Genomic DNA, 18,250 nt, shown 5'->3' on the forward strand with positions numbered 1-18,250 from the left:
TCTTTTTTGATTGATTTTGGTTCTTGACTTTCTTGACTTTGTGTTTTGTTTTTAAGTTGACACTGTTCATTATTTTAGACATTTTAACATCAAAATAAGTGCTCATTCTTGTGCTTGTGTTTATGTGGCATTTAGACTCTTACTGTATTCTTCATACAGTTGGGCAATATAATCAATCAAAAATGACAGTCGGATGAAAACCATGTTTTCACTTGTCCCATAAGAATCTTGTTTGGTTAATCCACAAATCTGTGTTTGTACGAGCGAGGGCTCAAAGCAAAGAGAAGATCATGTGTTTTTGCTTTTTTTGTTGTTCTTTAACATCTTTTAAAGAGGAAAATGATTACCTAGGCTGGAAGGATATTAATGTAATTAAGTATTTTCAAGGGTGACAATAATCTTTGAGTTTGTCTTTACCTGCAAAAACTGCAAAAATAAAAAAGAACAAAGCATCAGTGACCGAGGATGGTACTTTAGGAAACTGCACAAGCAAAAAACATTAAAAAAGCAAGAACAGAAACTTGAAACATCTGGACAGGAGATTGTTTTATTGAGTGTGATCTTATTTTATTTTTAAATCAAGTTATTTTAAGAAATATAATTTTAAAATGAAATGATGTTTATACAAAATCTTGAAGATGTTTTCAGTCATCTGTGAGTCATCAAATTTCCTCTGATGTTTCAAAAAAAGAAAACCATAAAAATATTAAATGCATTATCCTTCTTGTTAACCTACGATTTATATTTTCATTAGTTTTGGTTCATTTTTTTAATTAAAATGTATCATGTCTAACAATAAATCGTTGTTTTTTCTCCAGCAGGGGATGCTGAAGTGAATTTTTTTTCACAAAACGACAAAGTTATCTCCTACGTTACTCTGTGAAGATGCCTGGAAATAATGGTCGAAATGATATAATGTGAAAAACATATACTTGAAGAAAATCTTACAGTACAGTATGACAACTTAAAAATGGCCCAAATATTATCTATCAAAGGAAATTCTCTTCCTCCTGTGTCACACCTGTCCAAATGACCTTGCTCAGTTTCTCAGTGTCTGCTTTAAAGCACTGCAGTCAGATTTAGACAAACGTAATCTAAAGCAGAATTGTATCCTAGACATTATACTGAGTCAGTAACATGCTCCACATTAAAATGAAAAAGGCATTTCTATAGCTTACCTCTTCAGCACCAGAGCAAAAGAACCCAGGCTAAGTCCAAGGCCAGACCAAGGCTACCATCCACAATTATCCAGTCAGAGAAAATATTCAGAGTAAACCACAACAGAAACATTTTTCTGCACTATGTAGTCCTGCCACACACACCACACAGTGTCAGTGAAATATTATAGAAGTATTTTGGGTTCTTTTTATTCTTTGTCATTCACAAATTTTCTGGTTGGACAGTTGAACTCTGTGTTAAGAAGTTGATTACATGAATACTGTGAGCAGTTTCTGATTAACTTGTTCCTCAGTGTGTCACAAAAAAAGTATTTCAGACATTCAGATGAAGGGTGTGATTATCGTCACAGTGAATATGCTAAGCTGCTGTAAGCAGCAAACCAGCTGGGTCAGATGTCATGTGACGTCATGTAGATGTATTTACTCACAAACACTCAGATCGTGTACCATGAAACAGCAGGACAATGGCTGGGATCAAGTGTGTCGTGTTTTTGGTGGTCCTGACTTTTCAGTGGACTTTTGTAAAAGCAGGTGAGTAAAAGCTTCACTGCATTTATTACTTGAATCTATTGTGAATACAAATCACAGTTATGATGTTTACAAACCAAATATAGGAGGTACTGAAGAGAGAGACTGAGTCAAACTTAAAGCTCAGGTATAAATCTCAGAAATGACAGGTACAGCAAGAAACCTCTTTTTTAATGTGATCATTATTCAGTGAAGTAGGAATATGGTTCACACAATGTTTGACTGCACAATAGTGAGTTTAATTTAATTAAACATACACAAAGATGAGTTTATAATCAAAGGAAAACTGAAGTATTTACAACTTTCTGTACGGTAACAGGAGTCAAACTGTGACTGCAAGATATCCCAATGAATTGTGTTTACATGGTTATTGTGAAGTAAATCTGTTCTTAAACTTTAGAGACCTTTAAAGGATTGTAAGACAACCTGTTAGGATGGATTCCTGCATGAATATTTCTTGTTGACGAGTCAGCAAACAGCTGTCACTCTGAGGTTTGAAATCTCTGACAACATACTTCAGTGTACTACTGTGTTGTCTCTCCTTACCTCAAATAAGTCTTTTCTTTTTTCATTTTCATGTTTCTGTACATAACTTTATTTAAACATTTTTATGTCTCGTGTTATGTTATTTTGTCTCAATCTGGAAGTCTTTAAAACATGCATATTACTAGTCTATGTATCAGTTTGTTATTGATAGTATAGTATAATAGCGCTACAAATAAATTACTTTTTCTCACTTCCTGTTTTACTCTTTCTGCAGCATCCTCTGGTGTATGGATATGGTGTTTACATCTTAGGGAAGCTCTTTTTTTTTTTTTTTTTTAATCTTTCTTTGATGATAAACTGAGGGGCAGCCCAAAACATTAGTATGACATGAATAACATGAAGCTAGAAAATGATCAAAATGGCCAGAATGTTCATTCTCCCTGATGCTGCCATCACTCAGTATCTCTAAATCTATCACTACGACCGTCTTACTCGGTTTGCCCACTACTACTATGTCTGGTTGGTTAGCCGCCACCCTTTTATCCATCTGTATCTGGAAGTCCCTCTGATCTTAGCTCGGTCTTTCTTAACCACCCTAGGGTCGGTGTAACATTTGTACCTCCAGGGCATACGTGGCACAGATGTTCCTGGACACTCTGCTGGCCACTTGGTCATAGCAGTCCACGTATGCCTGCTTGCTAGCATTTTGCACCCTGCTGTAGGCGCTGGGTTGGAGACGGAATGAAACTGAACACATTCAGCGTGTGGGAGTGGAGGCAACAATGTCAAAAACGATTTATCATGAAATGTGAATAAGGTTTATACATTGTTTGGATGCACAGAAGCAAAATTGTTCTTAGTGGCACTTTTTAAAAAAATAAAAATAAAACAAATTTAAATATATCCACCTTTTACTCTAACTTTATCTGTAAAGTTTAAGAAAATCACATGTCAGGATAAATGTCAAAATAACTGCTTCATTTGGTTGGATAAATTATAGCAAATCAAAGTGTATGTAACTACAAGGTATAACAATTATCTCGTTATACATGATTTTATTTCTCATAACGTTAAAGATTTGAAAACATGCAGATGTGACAAATTTATGTTTGAGGTGTGTGGTCATCAGTAATTATTATTGTGTATATTTTTAGATTCTCATTTATCAGATGTAGTTTTGTTAAATTCTGCTCTCATGGTAGCAGTGTCCTATTTTCATAACCTTGTACTTCAGGTCTTCAGGTGTTTAAGCCTGAATGGAGTCTGTTAGAGTTCTTTTGTAATAACTGAAAAATTCATCCACACAGTCGTCTTTGATATGAATGATATATGACTTTATAGGAAGGCCCTGTTTTGAAAACATTTTTCCTTCATTAGTGAAAAATTATTATTTAAACAATTTTTCATTTGTACTCTAGATAATTATATTATAATATATTATAATTAATAATTTACATTAACATGAATTTATATGTCAGCAAATGTATTTCTGTAATTCTGAGATTCAGGTCAAAGTTCAGGAAACTTCTTTTAAATCTAATGAGCAAGTTTAGAAAGAGCTTCCTGATAGTTTAACAGTTTGTGGTGCAGACCGAGACTACATTCCAGTCGAGCAGCTGTGTTTTATTATTTCTCGTTTTCTTCTCTTGATACAGTACAATACAAAAAAAATAAACAAACACAAAGTAATAATAATAAGGGAACCGTGACTGACACAGAAAGAATGTGACAGAGGATCAGACAGACAGGGTAAAAAGTAAAATATATAAACTGGAACCTAAAACTCTACAAACACATAACAGCCTCAGTAGAATAATAAAAAAATAAAATTCATCCAAATTGAACTAAAAGAATCAAAACTTCTAACTCTATAATGAAGGAAAACCCAAACAGAAACAACTCAAGTACACAAACACAAAACCTCTGATTCATGACTTTGATCATGTGTCTCTACCTGTTGTTGCAGATACTGAGGTGTCCTGCATTTTCATGGAGAGATGCATGTTGCCATGCAGCTATGGTGGCAGAGATGTAGTCATCCACTGGCATCAGGTATCAGCAGGAGACATTACTGTCCACTCATTCTACCACAACAAAGATCAGCTGGAACATCAGAACCAGCGCTTCAGAGGCAGGACATCACTGTTCAACGACCAGATCTCCACAGGAAACGCCTCACTGCAGCTGACAAAGGTGGAGGTTCGAGATGAAGGCAAATACAAGTGCTACACCAGCACCATCGATGGAAACAAGGAGTCATTTATCAACCTAAAGATAGATGGTAAGAGACAAAAACTATACATTTATTCAAGAAATTCAGTGTTGAACTGACAGCGGAAACCAACAATCCTTTATTAACCTAAAGATACATTGTAAATTGTAAATACATACACAGTGCAATTATTCAAGAAATTTGTGTTCTCTGTAGTGTGGTTTTGTTTTTTGGTATTTGTTTATTAGAAAATGTCTATATTTTGTGTCTATTGCTACTTTGTGCCAGAATATTTACACTTTTATTCACAGAATTTTTCAACTGAAACTATGAATAACATGCTGTATGTACTTGTACAGTTGTTAGTTTGAATTGTGATTAGAATATGAGGATGTGATTTTTATTTATTCAAGGCTGAGTGGTCAAGAATTGCTCCATTTGTAGATGAAATACATGCAGGAAAACAGCAAATCGCCACTAAACAGTCGCAATGTTAAATATTCAGACTGAATATTTAACATTCAGTTTCGTGTTGTCCCTGTCTTGTCATGCGTACAATATAAAGCGCCTTGAGGCGACTGTTGTTGTGATTTGGCGCTATATAAGTAAAATTGAATTGAATTGAAAAGCTAGTAAATTCTTGAGTTTGAGTTTATATTCATATTTACATTCGAGCATCATAAAAATTAATATTTATTAGAGCTTTTCTTTTTTTTTTATCCTGGTAGCTTCAAAAATGTGTGGGAAAAGCAACCATGATAATAAATCTTTCTGTTGTGGAACATGGATTAATATAATGAAAAAAGCTTCCACACTGCATGAAAAGATCTGCTGCTCACAAAAAGCTGATTCAAAACACCTCATAGAACTTCCACAGATACAAAACATGAAATCCTTGTTCTTGTTAAACTTGGTCCATATGTGAACATAAAACATGTGTTTTTTTTCTGCTTTTGCAGCTCCGATCCAAAAAGTCAGCATTCAGCAGGTAGGAAACATCATCACCTGCAGCTCAGAGGGCATCTACCCTAAACCTGAACTCACCTGGTCCACCAGTCCTTCATCCAACATAACTTCCAAGAACATCACAGTCCAGCCGACTGAGCGGCTTCTCTACAACATCAGCAGCTCTTTGATCCCTTCGAGCAGTGATAGGGATCTGAAGTACAGCTGCACCATCAGCACTCGCAGAAACAGGAAGGAACTAACAGTTACAAACAAATGTAAGGAGTGATGAAGGTAACTAAGTGGAAATTTACGTGTTAATTCAGTACATAGAATTTCCATTTTACATCAGCAATAGTTATTGCTGAGACTGATCAGTGAGACTGATCGGGACTACAGCTGCACCATCAGCACTCGCAGAAACGGAGAGAAGGCAACTTTATTTAAACCAAGTAAGGATGTAAAGTCGTTAATACTTACAATACACATTTACAACAGTATTTTATGACATCTTCAGCTACTATTTTTTATATAACTTAAAAAGTATGATCTAATAAAATATGAAGCATGTTGGATTCAACTAAAAATATTCAAATTATATTACACTATTTAATAATTAATCAGTTTTAGTTTTATTAGTTCCTAAAAAGTCCAATTTGGAGTCATTTTCCAAACCGAGGGGTGAAGCTGCAACAATGTGGTCAAGTAAATGTTATCTATAGATCCCAGGACCATGGATTGGTCTCAACATGTTTAAAATATGCTTAGTCCATTCATATACATCTACATGTACATATTTTTTTGCTGAGGTGTTTTTGTAGGAACTTTAGTCAGTATTTATTGCTCCCACTGAGGCATTATGGTGGTGGGGTGGGTAGTACTCATTATAAATACAGAAAATGGTGAAATCGGGAAAAAATATGTGAGACTAAAATGTACTCGAGTTAGCACAAAAAAATAGAAAAAATATTGAAATATTGAAAAAAAAATTCATTACAATTTTGCTGTGTGGCTACTGTGTAAAAAAATAAAGGGGGCGGAGGATGTTGCACATTAATAATACTTATAATCCAGATGACAAAGTTATCCAAAGTGTTTACTTATAATCAGTGTTTCTGTTTCATTTTTTCAGCTTCTGTTTGGTCAAACACTGAAACAACAATCCTCTGCCCTCCCTCTGACACTCCCTTCTCATACCTCATTTGGAGATTCAACCACAGTCAGTCCATTGTGACCAGGAGTGGGGCTGACATCTCCTACACAGTCTATGCAGGGTGGGAGCAGCACGTGAAGCATGTCTCAGAGTCGGGCAGCCTCACATTACGGGACCTTACTGCAGATCATGAGGGGATATACACCTGTGAACTCAGTGATGCTGAGGAGACGAAAGTGTCTGAGAATGAAATAAGGATGATGCCAACAGACGGAGGTGAGGTACCATAAGTTTGATTTTCAAAAACTGTCTGCAAGTTAATTTAGTCAATTTAATGTAAAGCTGCATAAAACTGAAGAGTTTTTTTTTTAAATATCAAAAAGCAACAAAGAAGAATGATGGGACTCAGAATTCAACCCATCTAGGAGCCATCGCTGCAGCGAGTCTTTGCTTTACAGCATTATTATGCCTGATACTGTACAGCTACTGTACAGCTCCTGTACAAGTACAAAAAAAAAAAGGTAAAATTCAATTCTGGTTGAACTTTTTATTTTTAATTTTTAATGTTTGCACTGATGGATTCAGGCAGTTTATAGACCAAACCCTGAGTACAGAAAAGGCATTTCAATGAACTACTGCAAAGTATGAATGACAGCATATGAACTAATACATTAGATCAAACTATTGTTTCCATAATATTACAACATTTTGTTTTTGGGTTTGTTTTTGGTTTTTTTTACAAAAAGCCTAATTAACTGCTGTCCCATCTAACAGATGAAGTGTCAGGCTGAAGCTCCAGAAGGTCAAAGGTATGAAATTTTCAGTGACAGTAGAACAGGAAATCAAAATCAAGTCATTTCTGATTGATGTTATAGCTTAGTTTGGTCTGCAGATTGTTTTCAATAATAAACATGTTTTTGACACACATTTTAAGGTCAACATCTGACACCAACCAACTAGCTTCCAGCTAACGACATTTGTCAAGTAACATTTCCAATTAAGACAAATGGAAGCAAAAAGCTTCCCCAACCTCTGTTCTGGATCTCAGTGAATAAATGGTTCTCAGCAGCTTTTAATAAAACCCAGTTTGGTTTCCAGCAACTAACAACAGACTGGTTCCAGTTTCTTTGTGACTTCAGGAAAGCAAAAACAGACCAGATGGAAATTAAAATAATTTTGGCTCCCATACAACAACAAAAAAACAATTTTTTTTACTAACAGACTCCGGCTCATGACGTACAACATTTTTTTCTCTGTTCTCCTCCTGCCCTGATGCAGACAAAAACAACTTACTGTCAATTTTAAAATGTAACCTAAATATTCAGTGTCCATCCTTGCTGTTTCCTGGACTGAGAAGCTTGAATAATAAAGAAAAGGAAAAATGAGGCAGCACTATTTTTCAAAGAGTAAATGAAAAACTCGAGTTTAGTAGCAAACTTGTAGTTATTCATTATTATTTTATTTTTTGTAACTGTGGTGTAAGGAAAGAGAAATCACAGTTGAAATGTATTTCATATATTTGTGTAGAAATCATGTGGTGTTCAGGGTCATGCTGTACAAAGGACAATAAAATGCAAAGCTTCACAATATCATCTGTTCACCAGAACCACGGTTAGAGTGAAACTGAAATTATTTTAGACGATGAGGGAGACACTTAAGAAGGGAATAAGCATTTTAAAATTTGAATAATATTTTTGTAAAACATTGAATAAAGTTTGTGTTTATTACATTTTTTGAACTTTTTACTTTGTCATGTGCTTGAATCCTCAGTAATACCAGTGGCACGAGTGATTAATAACAGCACTGCAAATAATGTGTATGAATGAGGTTTGTTTGGTTTAAATTTTTAAAAAAAATTGAACTGGGGTTCAATACAGTACAATAGTATTTTATTGTTATTAAAGAACTGAAAAAGGAAAACGTCGTGTAATTTGGTTTCTGTATACGTTATATATGTTCTGGTCTCTGTTACACACCAGTGAGACGCTGACTTTTTGTTGTTGTTGTTGTTGTTGTTGTTCTGTCCACACGGACTTCTTACCAACTACCAGTAAGCTTTGAAGCCGTTCTTTCAAAAAAAAAAAATTGTGCCAAATATTTGGCCACAAGCACACTATGTTGAATATGGGACAAGCTTTTTTCTGCCAACAGACTAAGAAGTGATCTATGGTGAGGCAGCCTACTTCGTATTAATTACACCATCCGGATGATCCCACTGTACAGGTATTGGCTTCACCTCATAGGACAATCTTGATGGAGGAGGAGTGAACTGAGCTAAACGACTATAATAATTCTTATATTGCGGGCGATCGTGGCTCAAGAGTCGGCAGGTTGTCTTGTGATCGGAAGGTTGCCGGTTTGAGCCCCGGCTCGGACAGACTCTGATGTTGTGTCCTTGGGCAAGACACTTCACCTGTAAAACCTTAAATCTGTACCAAATTCAATGTGCACGTTCGTATGCTGTTTTTATTTCCTTTGGGACTTAAAGAAGAGAGAGAGACAGAGACGATGGAAATGATATCACTGTTCCACTAGTATTGCAAGTTTGGTCCCACAATACACCTTATAGTCAGTGAAAAATGAAATTGCCAAATTACTTTAATCCAGGATTGAACGAATTAATATGACAGGATGGATTAGGCCCCTGAAAGGGACAAATGATCACAAAGTGACAAGTTTATGTTTCCTCACTGAGAACTTTTACTCAAATTAAATATCACAGGTAAATGCGCCATTTAACCACATGAAATTGGTTTACGTTTGATTTACACAAACGCACACTCTGCAAAGGTTTCCAACACACATACACATTTTTTTTGTTACTCGGAATAGTATTTTTTTTCTTCCTATAACTCATCTTCAACACCGTAAGGGCATACAATAACTGAAGAGGAAAATGGTGTTTAAATTAACAAAAAAAAACAGAGCTCCAGTAGCGCCAGGAACAATAAACAAAACTACACAGCCAAACAGTTTACTACATTACTTCTATATGAAGTAATTCAGCCAGTGAAGAGAGGAAAACCCTCCCGTAAGATGTTGGTTAATCTGACCATTTTGCTGTGTATATTTCCAGTTTTTATTATTACTATTTCTATTCTTTTTCTATTTTTATTGTTTCTTTTTCTTTATGTTTCTTGGCTTTTAAGCTCCACCTACTCGCTGTGCACGAGCGCACAGTGAAGGTAGAGGAGGGGCTGGTGACATTAAGATATTTGATTGGGCAATACAGTGTGAGTAATGAAAATGAAATGCTGTCAGTGTTTGTACTGCCGGCAGTGTTCCCGATGACCAGCGCTTTTATTCAAATACTAGTACTGTGTTACTAACACGTGTAAGTGTTTTTTTTTCCTCTACAGCTTGTGTATAGTTATGGAAATAGACTCTTGCTGCCAGCCCATCCCCTTCACACAATAAACTAAGTTAAAATTACTTAGTAAAAAAAATTATGTAGATGTTGTAATAATAGCATTAAAGTTGTCATAGCTCTAAATAGCATGAGGGTGAAGCCTATATTTGAACACAAGACTTTTAGTTAGTGTAACACTTGGTCTTTAGAGACAAATGTCTGCCTTTACTTATTGCTTCTCTCTGTCCTGCATGTCCTTTTCTTTGCCTCTAGAATTTAGAGATAATTTGGATGGTGGTTATTCCAAGATAAATCTTCTCCTGGAATAATTTTGCTACAATGGTTTTTTTAAATTTCATTATTTGATTTCATGTCTTATTTATATTGTTTTTGTTTTTAATCCACAAAGCTGGTGTCACGTGATGCTGGAAGTGCTCGCCTCTTTGTTTTTCTTCCTCTTTCATTGTGTGCTTAGTGAAATGTAACGGTAACATGAGCACGGTCTCCTCTACTGTGTTTTGGTGGATTATAATCTCTGTGTGGATGTTGATTACTTCCAGAGGAGGTAAGGGAATAAGAACATTTAGGAGCAACTTTCATTTAAACAGTAAAACGGTGTGCAGAAAGATAGTCTTTTATTAATTTAATGCATGACCACAAGCCCAGGGCTGGACTGGCCATTGGACATACCAGGCATATGCCCAGTGGGCTGCTCTCTTTAATTTTTATGGGCCGATGGGGTTTTATTTTTTTTTATTTATTTTTTTATTTTTAACGGTATAAATGAATGGTGTCGGATTGGCCAGTTGGTCATGATCGACTCTGGGTTGGACCAGCTGAGGAGGTCGAACTTTAAAGTTGAGATGAAAAAGTACACGATTTGTCCAGTACTACTTCAGCTAGAAAGTTGCTAATTCAATCATGAAACTGATCAATGATCAGCTGATTGGCTTTTGCGCCAGAAAGAGGAAACCAGCGGATGTTGCGTTAAACAACAGCAGCACAAAGAAATACTTTTCTTTCCTATTCTCACTTAAAAATGTCTAGTTTATAATTAACATTATCTGATGGAAAATGTATAGAAATCCATTATTTTATTCAGTAAATATTAAGTCTAGCATATACCTGAGTAAGTTATTGTATTCTTTCCTTTGGGAAGGGACCATCTGTACAGTCTGGAATTCTGCTCAAGAAAGATGTTGAATCTTTTTAATTACTAGAGAAAAATAATAGATTTATAGGTTATACATCCATTAAATTAAAATTGGTTTTGTCAATTAAGCATCTAAATGACTGATTGTTTTGGCAGTCTGGGAATCAACACATTCAGGAGATGTGAAATGAACCCTTAGATGTGTGGCCACTAAAACTAATAAAGAGGCTTTGAAAAAGGTTGTATTGAACTGGATCCTTTACTGTTATTATTCCCTGTACTTCTATTAAGTCAGCAAGTATTTCTTTTCTTACGACTGTGTATTTCACTGAAATCAAAAGTAAAAAAAAAAATCTGTCCTACCTTTCCACCTGTTGTCACTTTAATTTGCACCAAAGCAGGCAAAAGGGATTCACGACAGTTTTTGCTTAATAACTGAACAGATATAACTCAAATATGAAAGCAGTAATATTATTTCTTCTTTTTATATGTAGCTCTGATTACGTCTCACTAATGTAATCTTTACCTGATGTTTCAGATACTGAGGTTTCCTGTGTTTTAATGCAGAAATGCATGCTGCCATGCAGTTCCCAGGATGTCACTCAAATTATCATTCACTGGTTTAAGATGTCAGGAGACATTCATGTCCACTCCTTCTATAACAACAAAGACCAGCATGGATATCAGGACCAGAGATTCAGAGACAGGACCTCTCTGTTCAAGGACCAGATCTCCAAAGGAAATGTCTCACTGCAACTGGCAGGGGTCAAGGTTCAGGATGAGGGCAGATACAAGTGCCACATCAGCACCCTTCAGGGAAACAGAGACTCATTTATCAACCTAAATGTTAACGGTATGAAAAACACAGAATATGCAGAGAATACAGACATGTTAGAAGGAAAGAATAAACAGCCACAAATTTCGTAGTCTTAAAGTTTTAGAGGATGGAGTTTTGTGCTATTAGCTAACCCGATTAGCTAACTGTGAATGCAACACAGACACACAGATTTGCTGATAATAATGTTAACATTTTATTTAAAACCTTGATTTTAATGTAAATATATGCTTAAATGTTTGAAACTGGTTCCTTGTATGTCTGTTGTATTATTATAAATATTTTTTTGCAGCTCCAGTCCAAAAAGTCAACATTCAGCAAACAGGAAACCAGATGACCTGCAGCTCAGAGGGACTCTACCCTAAACCTAATCTCACCTGGACCACCAGCCCTCCATCCAACATGTCCCTCCAGTATAAAACCACAGCCCAGGAGACTCAACAGCTTCTTTACAACATCAATAGTTCTCTGATGGTGTCAGAGAGAGTTAAAGATCTGGACTACAGCTGCACTATCAGCACACACAGAAACAGGAAGCGAGCCACTTTGAGTCGAGCATGTGAGTATTCCATGTAAGAAGGAAACTTAAAAAATGGAGAAGCATCGCTTCCTAAGAGAAACAACAAAACAGAATTTTCTTTTGAGAGGTCAGAGGGGTTGGTTTCATTTTAAGTTACTTGCTTATAAATGAGAACATTAATTTTTCATGCTCCCTGATCCAGAGGAAAAATGAATTGGTAGTAGTTTTGAACAATTTTGTGCTCAAGGCACAACAACGGGTAAAAATTTCAACACATACATATACAAATAACTGCTTCAAAACATCGTGTCATGTGAAAGGTCTGAGTAATGTTTCTTTTTACACAAGTGACACCACTTCTGCTTTCATATACTTTTCTCTTGAGCCCTGTTAGTGACCAAACGCACTGTTTGGCAGCTACTACATGAGAATATAATGCTCCAGAATGGAGTGATGCTGACATTCAGCACATTGTTGGTTATAATGTGAAGAAGCAGTGAAGTGAGAAATGGTTGTTTTATTAGAAAATTACAGCGGTTTGAGTCCTTAACTATAAATTTAAATACATTAACCCTTTCAGGTTATTGGTGATGATGACCCCAGCACCAAATCTAACCGTAAGAAATTAGAATGTGTATTTGTGGTGCTTATTACATTTATTAAATAATATGATCATTCTGTCAGACACACATTGTCTTGGGTTTGTTGTGTGGCATGCAGAGTTTGGACCCAAAGGCAGGACTTCAACACAAAGAGATAGCTAAAGGAGGCAGCTTTTATTTGCTGAAGCAAAATTCAAACATGAAAAACAAGAAAACCAAACCTAACACTTCAAACTGGGAAATGACAAATAATACATTAAGAAACAAGAAATCTGGGAACTAGAAGCAGGGAGAAAACCGAGCTTGTGGGGGGGGGGAAGCAGACATCAGCATGGACAACACAACAACAAGCAGAGGAAGACAGAGGACTTAAATACACAGAGGATAATGAGCGGATGGGAAACAGGTGGGAACACAGCTGGAAGTAATCAGTAACAAGGAGACAAGAGGGAAGCAAAACTGAATACACTGAACCGAGGACAAGAGACTGTCAAAATAAAACAAGAAACACACTGAGATGCATACTAAGTGACAACAACTTGACACTGAAACAGACATGAGGACACAGAGAGGGGGAGAGACATGACCAGCTGGGGAAAATGCAGTACTAGAAATACAAATGACTAAACTAAGAGCAAGGAAACTGAACCATGAAAAGCACTAAATCAAAGCATATTAATGAAACCAGAAAACATATAAACACTGTGTCACACATCCAGGACCATGACACACATGAAAAATTATTTACATGTTTATCCAAACATGTTTTTCTTAGGTAGGATTAGGATTCAGACATCTCCACCAGGCTCAGTATTCATCTGTGGTTCAAAGCAAAGTCATTCACAGAATTTCTTAAGATATTTTATTTCAGTGGGTTTTACTTCTTAAAAATGTGTTTTTGCTTCTGTGTTATTTCAGCCTCAGTTATCAGTAGCTACACTGAAACAACGCTCCCCTGCTCGTCTTCAAACACTTCTCTGAGAAAACTCCTTTGGAGATTCAACCACGGTCAGATCATCCTGACAAAGACTGGGCCTGATGCTAAATACACAGTGTCAGAGAGGTGGAAGCAGCATGTGAGAGGTGTGTCAGAGTCAGGCAGCCTCACACTGCAGAACTTATCTGCAGATCAGGAGGGAACATACACATGTGAACTCAGTGATGCTTCGGAGACAATAACGACTAATATCTTTGTGAAGCTAAATCAAGGTAAGATTAATTAGGAATTTGTAACTTATATGAGAAAAAGCTGTTATCACCTGTTATTACATGTGTAACTTGCAAAAACAAATAAATCATCCAGAGAAAAATAATTAGTCTCTCACCTTTAAGGGAACTCAACCAATATTGAAAGTGCCATAGGATGGGTGTTTGCAGTGGTTCTGGTTGGAGCAGCAGTCGCTGGTTTGGTATTGTTCTGTAAAAAGAAAAGAGGTAAAAGGACATTACTGTACTTGTTTGTGGCGTGCATGTGCAGTTGCTTGTTCCCCTTTGACCTAGCACTTTCTCTTGTTCATGTGACCACATGGCCTTCTTTCTTTAATGTGATGATTTAATTAAGTTTATTTTTTGGTATTTATGAGTATGTCTATGATTCTATGAAGAAAAAATAAGCATAAACCCTCATTATTTACAGATAAGAAACTATGTTCATCAGAGTGTCCCAAGCTTTCCATCTCTTCCGGAAGAAGGGCCAATTTTTACGCTCCTGAGTTCGCCAACTTCTAAAGAGTTGGTTTCTAGTTTTGTGAACGCTTTTTCAGAGCATTTGAGTTTGGTTTGCAAATTGGAGATGATGTGTGGGATCAATTCTTATTCTATAAATGAAACACATCAGTTAATTCAATTTAAAGTGCTTCATAGACTTCATTACTGAAAAACTAAATTCCTTCTTCAAGTCCAGTATGTGATCGGTGTAAACTTGGCTGCAGTGGAATCTTTTGTCTTATTTGTGTGTTTTGCCCTCACTGTTGTGCTGTCTGTTTTGTTTTGTTTTTGTTGTTTCTTATATCAAAAATCATGATAAATGTCACGTAATTGTGGATAAAAGCCTTTAACAAGTATGAAGTGCTTGTAATTATATTTCAGTACATCACAGAAACAACAAAGAAAGATCTAAAAGCAGCTTAGCAGCAAAAAAGCAAACTTTATGAAAACTAATATTTGTGTCATTCTCAAAACCTTTGGCCACGACTGTACTGGTCCTTATCGGTGGAAATTATGGGTGCTCCACGCCAACTGTGCAGGAATAAAATATAAAGAGTAAGACAACAGGGATAAATAAAAAAACAGGAGAAATATATACAATGAAGTGCAATTTAAACAAACATCTATCAGTTCCTGATGACTGAAACTGATCAGTACATTGCAGGAAGATGGAACGAAAAGGCAGAAAAAACACAAACAACAAAGGTGCACCGTAATTCGGTTGTGCCGCTGCTCATGTTCATATATTTTTACAGTAGAGGCTACTGTAATGGCGCTGTAGTGGACTGCTTATGTCTCATTTGTTAAAACAGCTCATTCTCTTATGAAAAAATGCCACAAGATTACGGACACTGGTATTTGAAAATGCATGGTGGTAAATAAAAAGTTATTTTGTCACAGTTTGATTCACCAACATCTAGAGCAGACGTAGTTCCGTTTTCAAATTCACGTTAGGGCTGATGTGTTATATCTCACAACAGGAAATTTCACAAATGTGAACTCAGGAAGTTTCTGTCTTGACCATGATAAGCAAGCTTGCTTCACTGTAGTCACGATCCTAACAGTTGCCCAAGTTCCTGAGCACATAATCACCAAGTCATCTTACAGAAGGTTAAAAAATGTTCCACCTTAATGCTGTAACAATAGCTGTGAGACATCTTTTAACACTTCTGCTGTCAAATTGTTCCCTGGTCTGAAAATGAATGCAATCTAAATGCAGAAGGGTTTAGTATTATATGAACATTCACTGAATTCAAATTAGGAAAAAGATTTGAATGTCATTTTGTCAAAAGACTGAAACGGTGGTGCTGCTTTGTACTGTCCCATTGAGAAATAAAACATGCATAAAGTGTATGAAGGCTGCCAAATTCCAAAGTGTCTGATTGTCAAATGTAGCTAAGCTATCAATTAGAAAATCCTTTGGCACCTTGTTGTTGAGTTATCATGTTCACATAGTTGGATGTCCACACATCCTGACACCTGAAAAAGACTTTCAGGCTGTCTTGAAGTGACTCTGCAAACTGCTAAGTGATTCAGGAAGGGAAAGCAGGTTCTCCACCTGCAGTGTGTATAGTGCAGGAGGAGCGCTGGTGACGTCAACTGGGGATATTGTCCTCAGCCATAAAAGGATGCAGTGCCTACTCTTGGTCAGGGATGAGTTGCTGCACAAGTGGAGGAGTTTAAGTATCTCAGGGTGTTTTTCAGGAGTGAGTGGAGCGGGTGATCGACAGATGGATTGGTGCTGTGGCTGCAGTGATGTGGATGTAGGGAGAGCTCAGTGGAAGAGCGAAGCTCTTGATTTTACAGGTCAATCTGCGTCTCTAACCTCACCTATGGTCACAAGCTTTAGATAGTGACCAGAAGAATCATGGACACAAGCAGCAGAAATCAGCTTCCTCCAAAGGGTGGCCTGCCTCTCCCTTAGAGATAGGATGTGGAGTTTCACTAGGGCATTGTTCAGGGCATGTCCCACCGGGAGGAGGCCTTGTGACAGACCGAGGGAGCCCTGGAGAGAGATCTCTCAGCCGAGATATAATCCTGATTGTTGGATCCACAAAAAATAATTTTTGTTTCTTTATTTTAATTAACAAGAAATACAAAAAAAATAAATAAATAAATTGACAAAATAAAATAATAGTGTTGGGTCTGCGCTTAACAGGCCCGCTAGTTTAGAGACTTATCACGCATGAAGAAAGCAAGACGAATAGCTTAACCGGTTTTTACTTGCTAGCAAGGGGAACCCGCTCGGTAGCACCTCTGCCCTCGGTGTCAGACCACTCCAAAGAACCAGCACCCCCTGCAGCCTTAAAAGCCAGTCATAAAACTGAGGCACTGAGTGTGTGTGGATGTGGGTGTTTTTGTGTGAGTTCCTGGGTCATCTCCCCTCACCCTGTATATGGCTCAACCCTTTTTTAACAGTCTCACCATACACAAGCACAGGCGAGGACATAAAGGACAGGAAGTAAAACATCCTCACTAAATAAGGACAGATAATCTTCACATACTTTTTGTTTTTGAAGGCCTGCCAAATGCTATGCTATCATTTTTCTGTAAAGCAAATTGGGTATGCATAAAGTTACCTTATCTTACCTAGGATGTCTGCAGTTAAACACTATAATGTTAAGTACACATGCCCGTGTATTTAACATTCAAGCACACAAAACAAACACGTATATTACTACTGACATGCCTGCACTGCTGAATTGTGCATTGTGTTTATTCATTCATGGACGATGTCTTATGAATGCAAAAATGTTTCTCAGGTCAACAAGAAAACCACAGAAGGTCAAAGTCCGTTAATAATGTGTAAGTATCCTAAACATTACTACAGAGGAGCCTACTTCTGTTTGCTCTGATCGTTTTCTAAAGTTGATATGTTATATTTTTAAAAATGAAATGAGTGAAATTAAATTTTCTGCTTATTTGCGTCAAAGATTAAAATGAACTGCAGATGTGCTGGAAGTAGAATTCATCAACATCCATCATATGAAAGCATAAAACGTGATATGAATATGTGAGAAAATCAAACAGCTGGTTTGTCTGACTGACCTTTATATCAATTTTTTTTTCTTCCTGTCGTTTAACAGAGATGCTGAATTGCAAGAACTCAGTGAAGACGGTTCTACTCTTAGAAAAAAAAACCCAAACAGAACCTGACCAACCAACAACTGTTTAGGACAGTTGGGACCACATTAAAGGGAAAAAACAGAAGGATACTATTAATTTAAAAGAGCTAAATGTTGAAAGTAAAACTAAAATATTTTTCTTAAATAATGTCCAAATGTTGGAAATGTATTTGAAATACCTCAGTGAAAAGAAATTGAAATAATTGTCTAGATAATCATAAAAAGTGTACAGTTAGCCGGAAGGGAGGGGGGGGGGGGGGGGGGGGGGGAACCAGCTACAATCTGGGTTTGGAGTTTTGTTGCTGTTCTTTTTTTTCTTTGTCTTTATATATATATATATATTAGGGGTGCAACGATACACAAAATTCACGGTTCGGTTCGGTTCGATACTTTGGTGTCACGGTTCGATATTTTTTCGATACAAAAAAATGTTCATGCCTTTTTAATTTGTCATTTA

The 18,250-nt window shown here is 36.6% G+C and overlaps 2 protein-coding genes across 4 annotated transcripts; both read left to right on the plus strand.

Moving 5' to 3' along the window:
* The first annotated feature begins 1,568 nt into the window (after window positions 1-1,568).
* On the plus strand, window positions 1,569-8,414 carry LOC146662587 (butyrophilin subfamily 3 member A1-like). Its single transcript, XM_085417548.1, has 7 exons — window positions 1,569-1,709; window positions 4,159-4,473; window positions 5,364-5,627; window positions 6,482-6,778; window positions 6,886-7,023; window positions 7,277-7,311; window positions 7,437-8,414. Exons 1-6 carry the CDS (start codon window positions 1,643-1,645, stop codon window positions 7,291-7,293), a joined length of 1,098 nt encoding a protein of 365 aa, XP_085273674.1. The 5' UTR covers window positions 1,569-1,642; the 3' UTR covers window positions 7,294-7,311; window positions 7,437-8,414.
* A 1,919-nt stretch (window positions 8,415-10,333) lies between these two features.
* Window positions 10,334-18,029, plus strand: LOC146662588 (uncharacterized). Of its 3 annotated transcripts, XM_085417542.1 has the most exons (7): window positions 10,339-10,416; window positions 11,543-11,857; window positions 12,132-12,398; window positions 13,880-14,170; window positions 14,294-14,395; window positions 17,431-17,473; window positions 17,755-18,029. In XM_085417542.1, exons 1-7 carry the CDS (start codon window positions 10,344-10,346, stop codon window positions 17,822-17,824), a joined length of 1,161 nt encoding a protein of 386 aa, XP_085273668.1. In that variant the 5' UTR covers window positions 10,339-10,343; the 3' UTR covers window positions 17,825-18,029. The 3 variants fall into 3 exon arrangements, with proteins under 3 accessions (XP_085273669.1, XP_085273668.1, XP_085273667.1); XM_085417543.1 differs by lacking the exons at window positions 17,431-17,473; window positions 17,755-18,029 and having other exon boundaries at window positions 10,334-10,416; window positions 11,572-11,857; window positions 14,294-17,190; XM_085417541.1 differs by lacking the exons at window positions 17,431-17,473; window positions 17,755-18,029 and having other exon boundaries at window positions 14,294-17,190.
* The last annotated feature ends 221 nt before the right edge of the window (window positions 18,030-18,250 follow it).

The sequence above is a fragment of the Rhamphochromis longiceps genome, linkage group LG9 (assembly GCF_057381845.1).
Source record: "Rhamphochromis longiceps isolate RC_006_pf linkage group LG9, R_longiceps_female_GT1.1, whole genome shotgun sequence".
Classification (NCBI taxonomy): domain Eukaryota; kingdom Metazoa; phylum Chordata; class Actinopteri; order Cichliformes; family Cichlidae; genus Rhamphochromis; species Rhamphochromis longiceps.

Bases quoted from the DNA above. Each gene is read 5' to 3' on its own strand.
- LOC146662587 (XM_085417548.1), top strand. From the start codon at position 1,643: ATGGCTGGGATCAAGTGTGTCGTGTTTTTGGTGGTCCTGACTTTTCAG. The intron at 1,710-4,158 runs GTGAGTAAAAGC...CTGTTGTTGCAG, and splicing joins GTGGACTTTTGTAAAAGCAG to ATACTGAGGTGTCCTGCATT. The intron at 5,628-6,481 runs GTAAGGAGTGAT...TCATTTTTTCAG, and splicing joins ACTAACAGTTACAAACAAAT to CTTCTGTTTGGTCAAACACT.
- LOC146662588 (XM_085417541.1), top strand. From the start codon at position 10,344: ATGAGCACGGTCTCCTCTACTGTGTTTTGGTGGATTATAATCTCTGTG. The intron at 12,399-13,879 runs GTGAGTATTCCA...GTGTTATTTCAG, and splicing joins AGCCACTTTGAGTCGAGCAT to CCTCAGTTATCAGTAGCTAC. The intron at 14,171-14,293 runs GTAAGATTAATT...CTCACCTTTAAG, and splicing joins CTTTGTGAAGCTAAATCAAG to GGAACTCAACCAATATTGAA.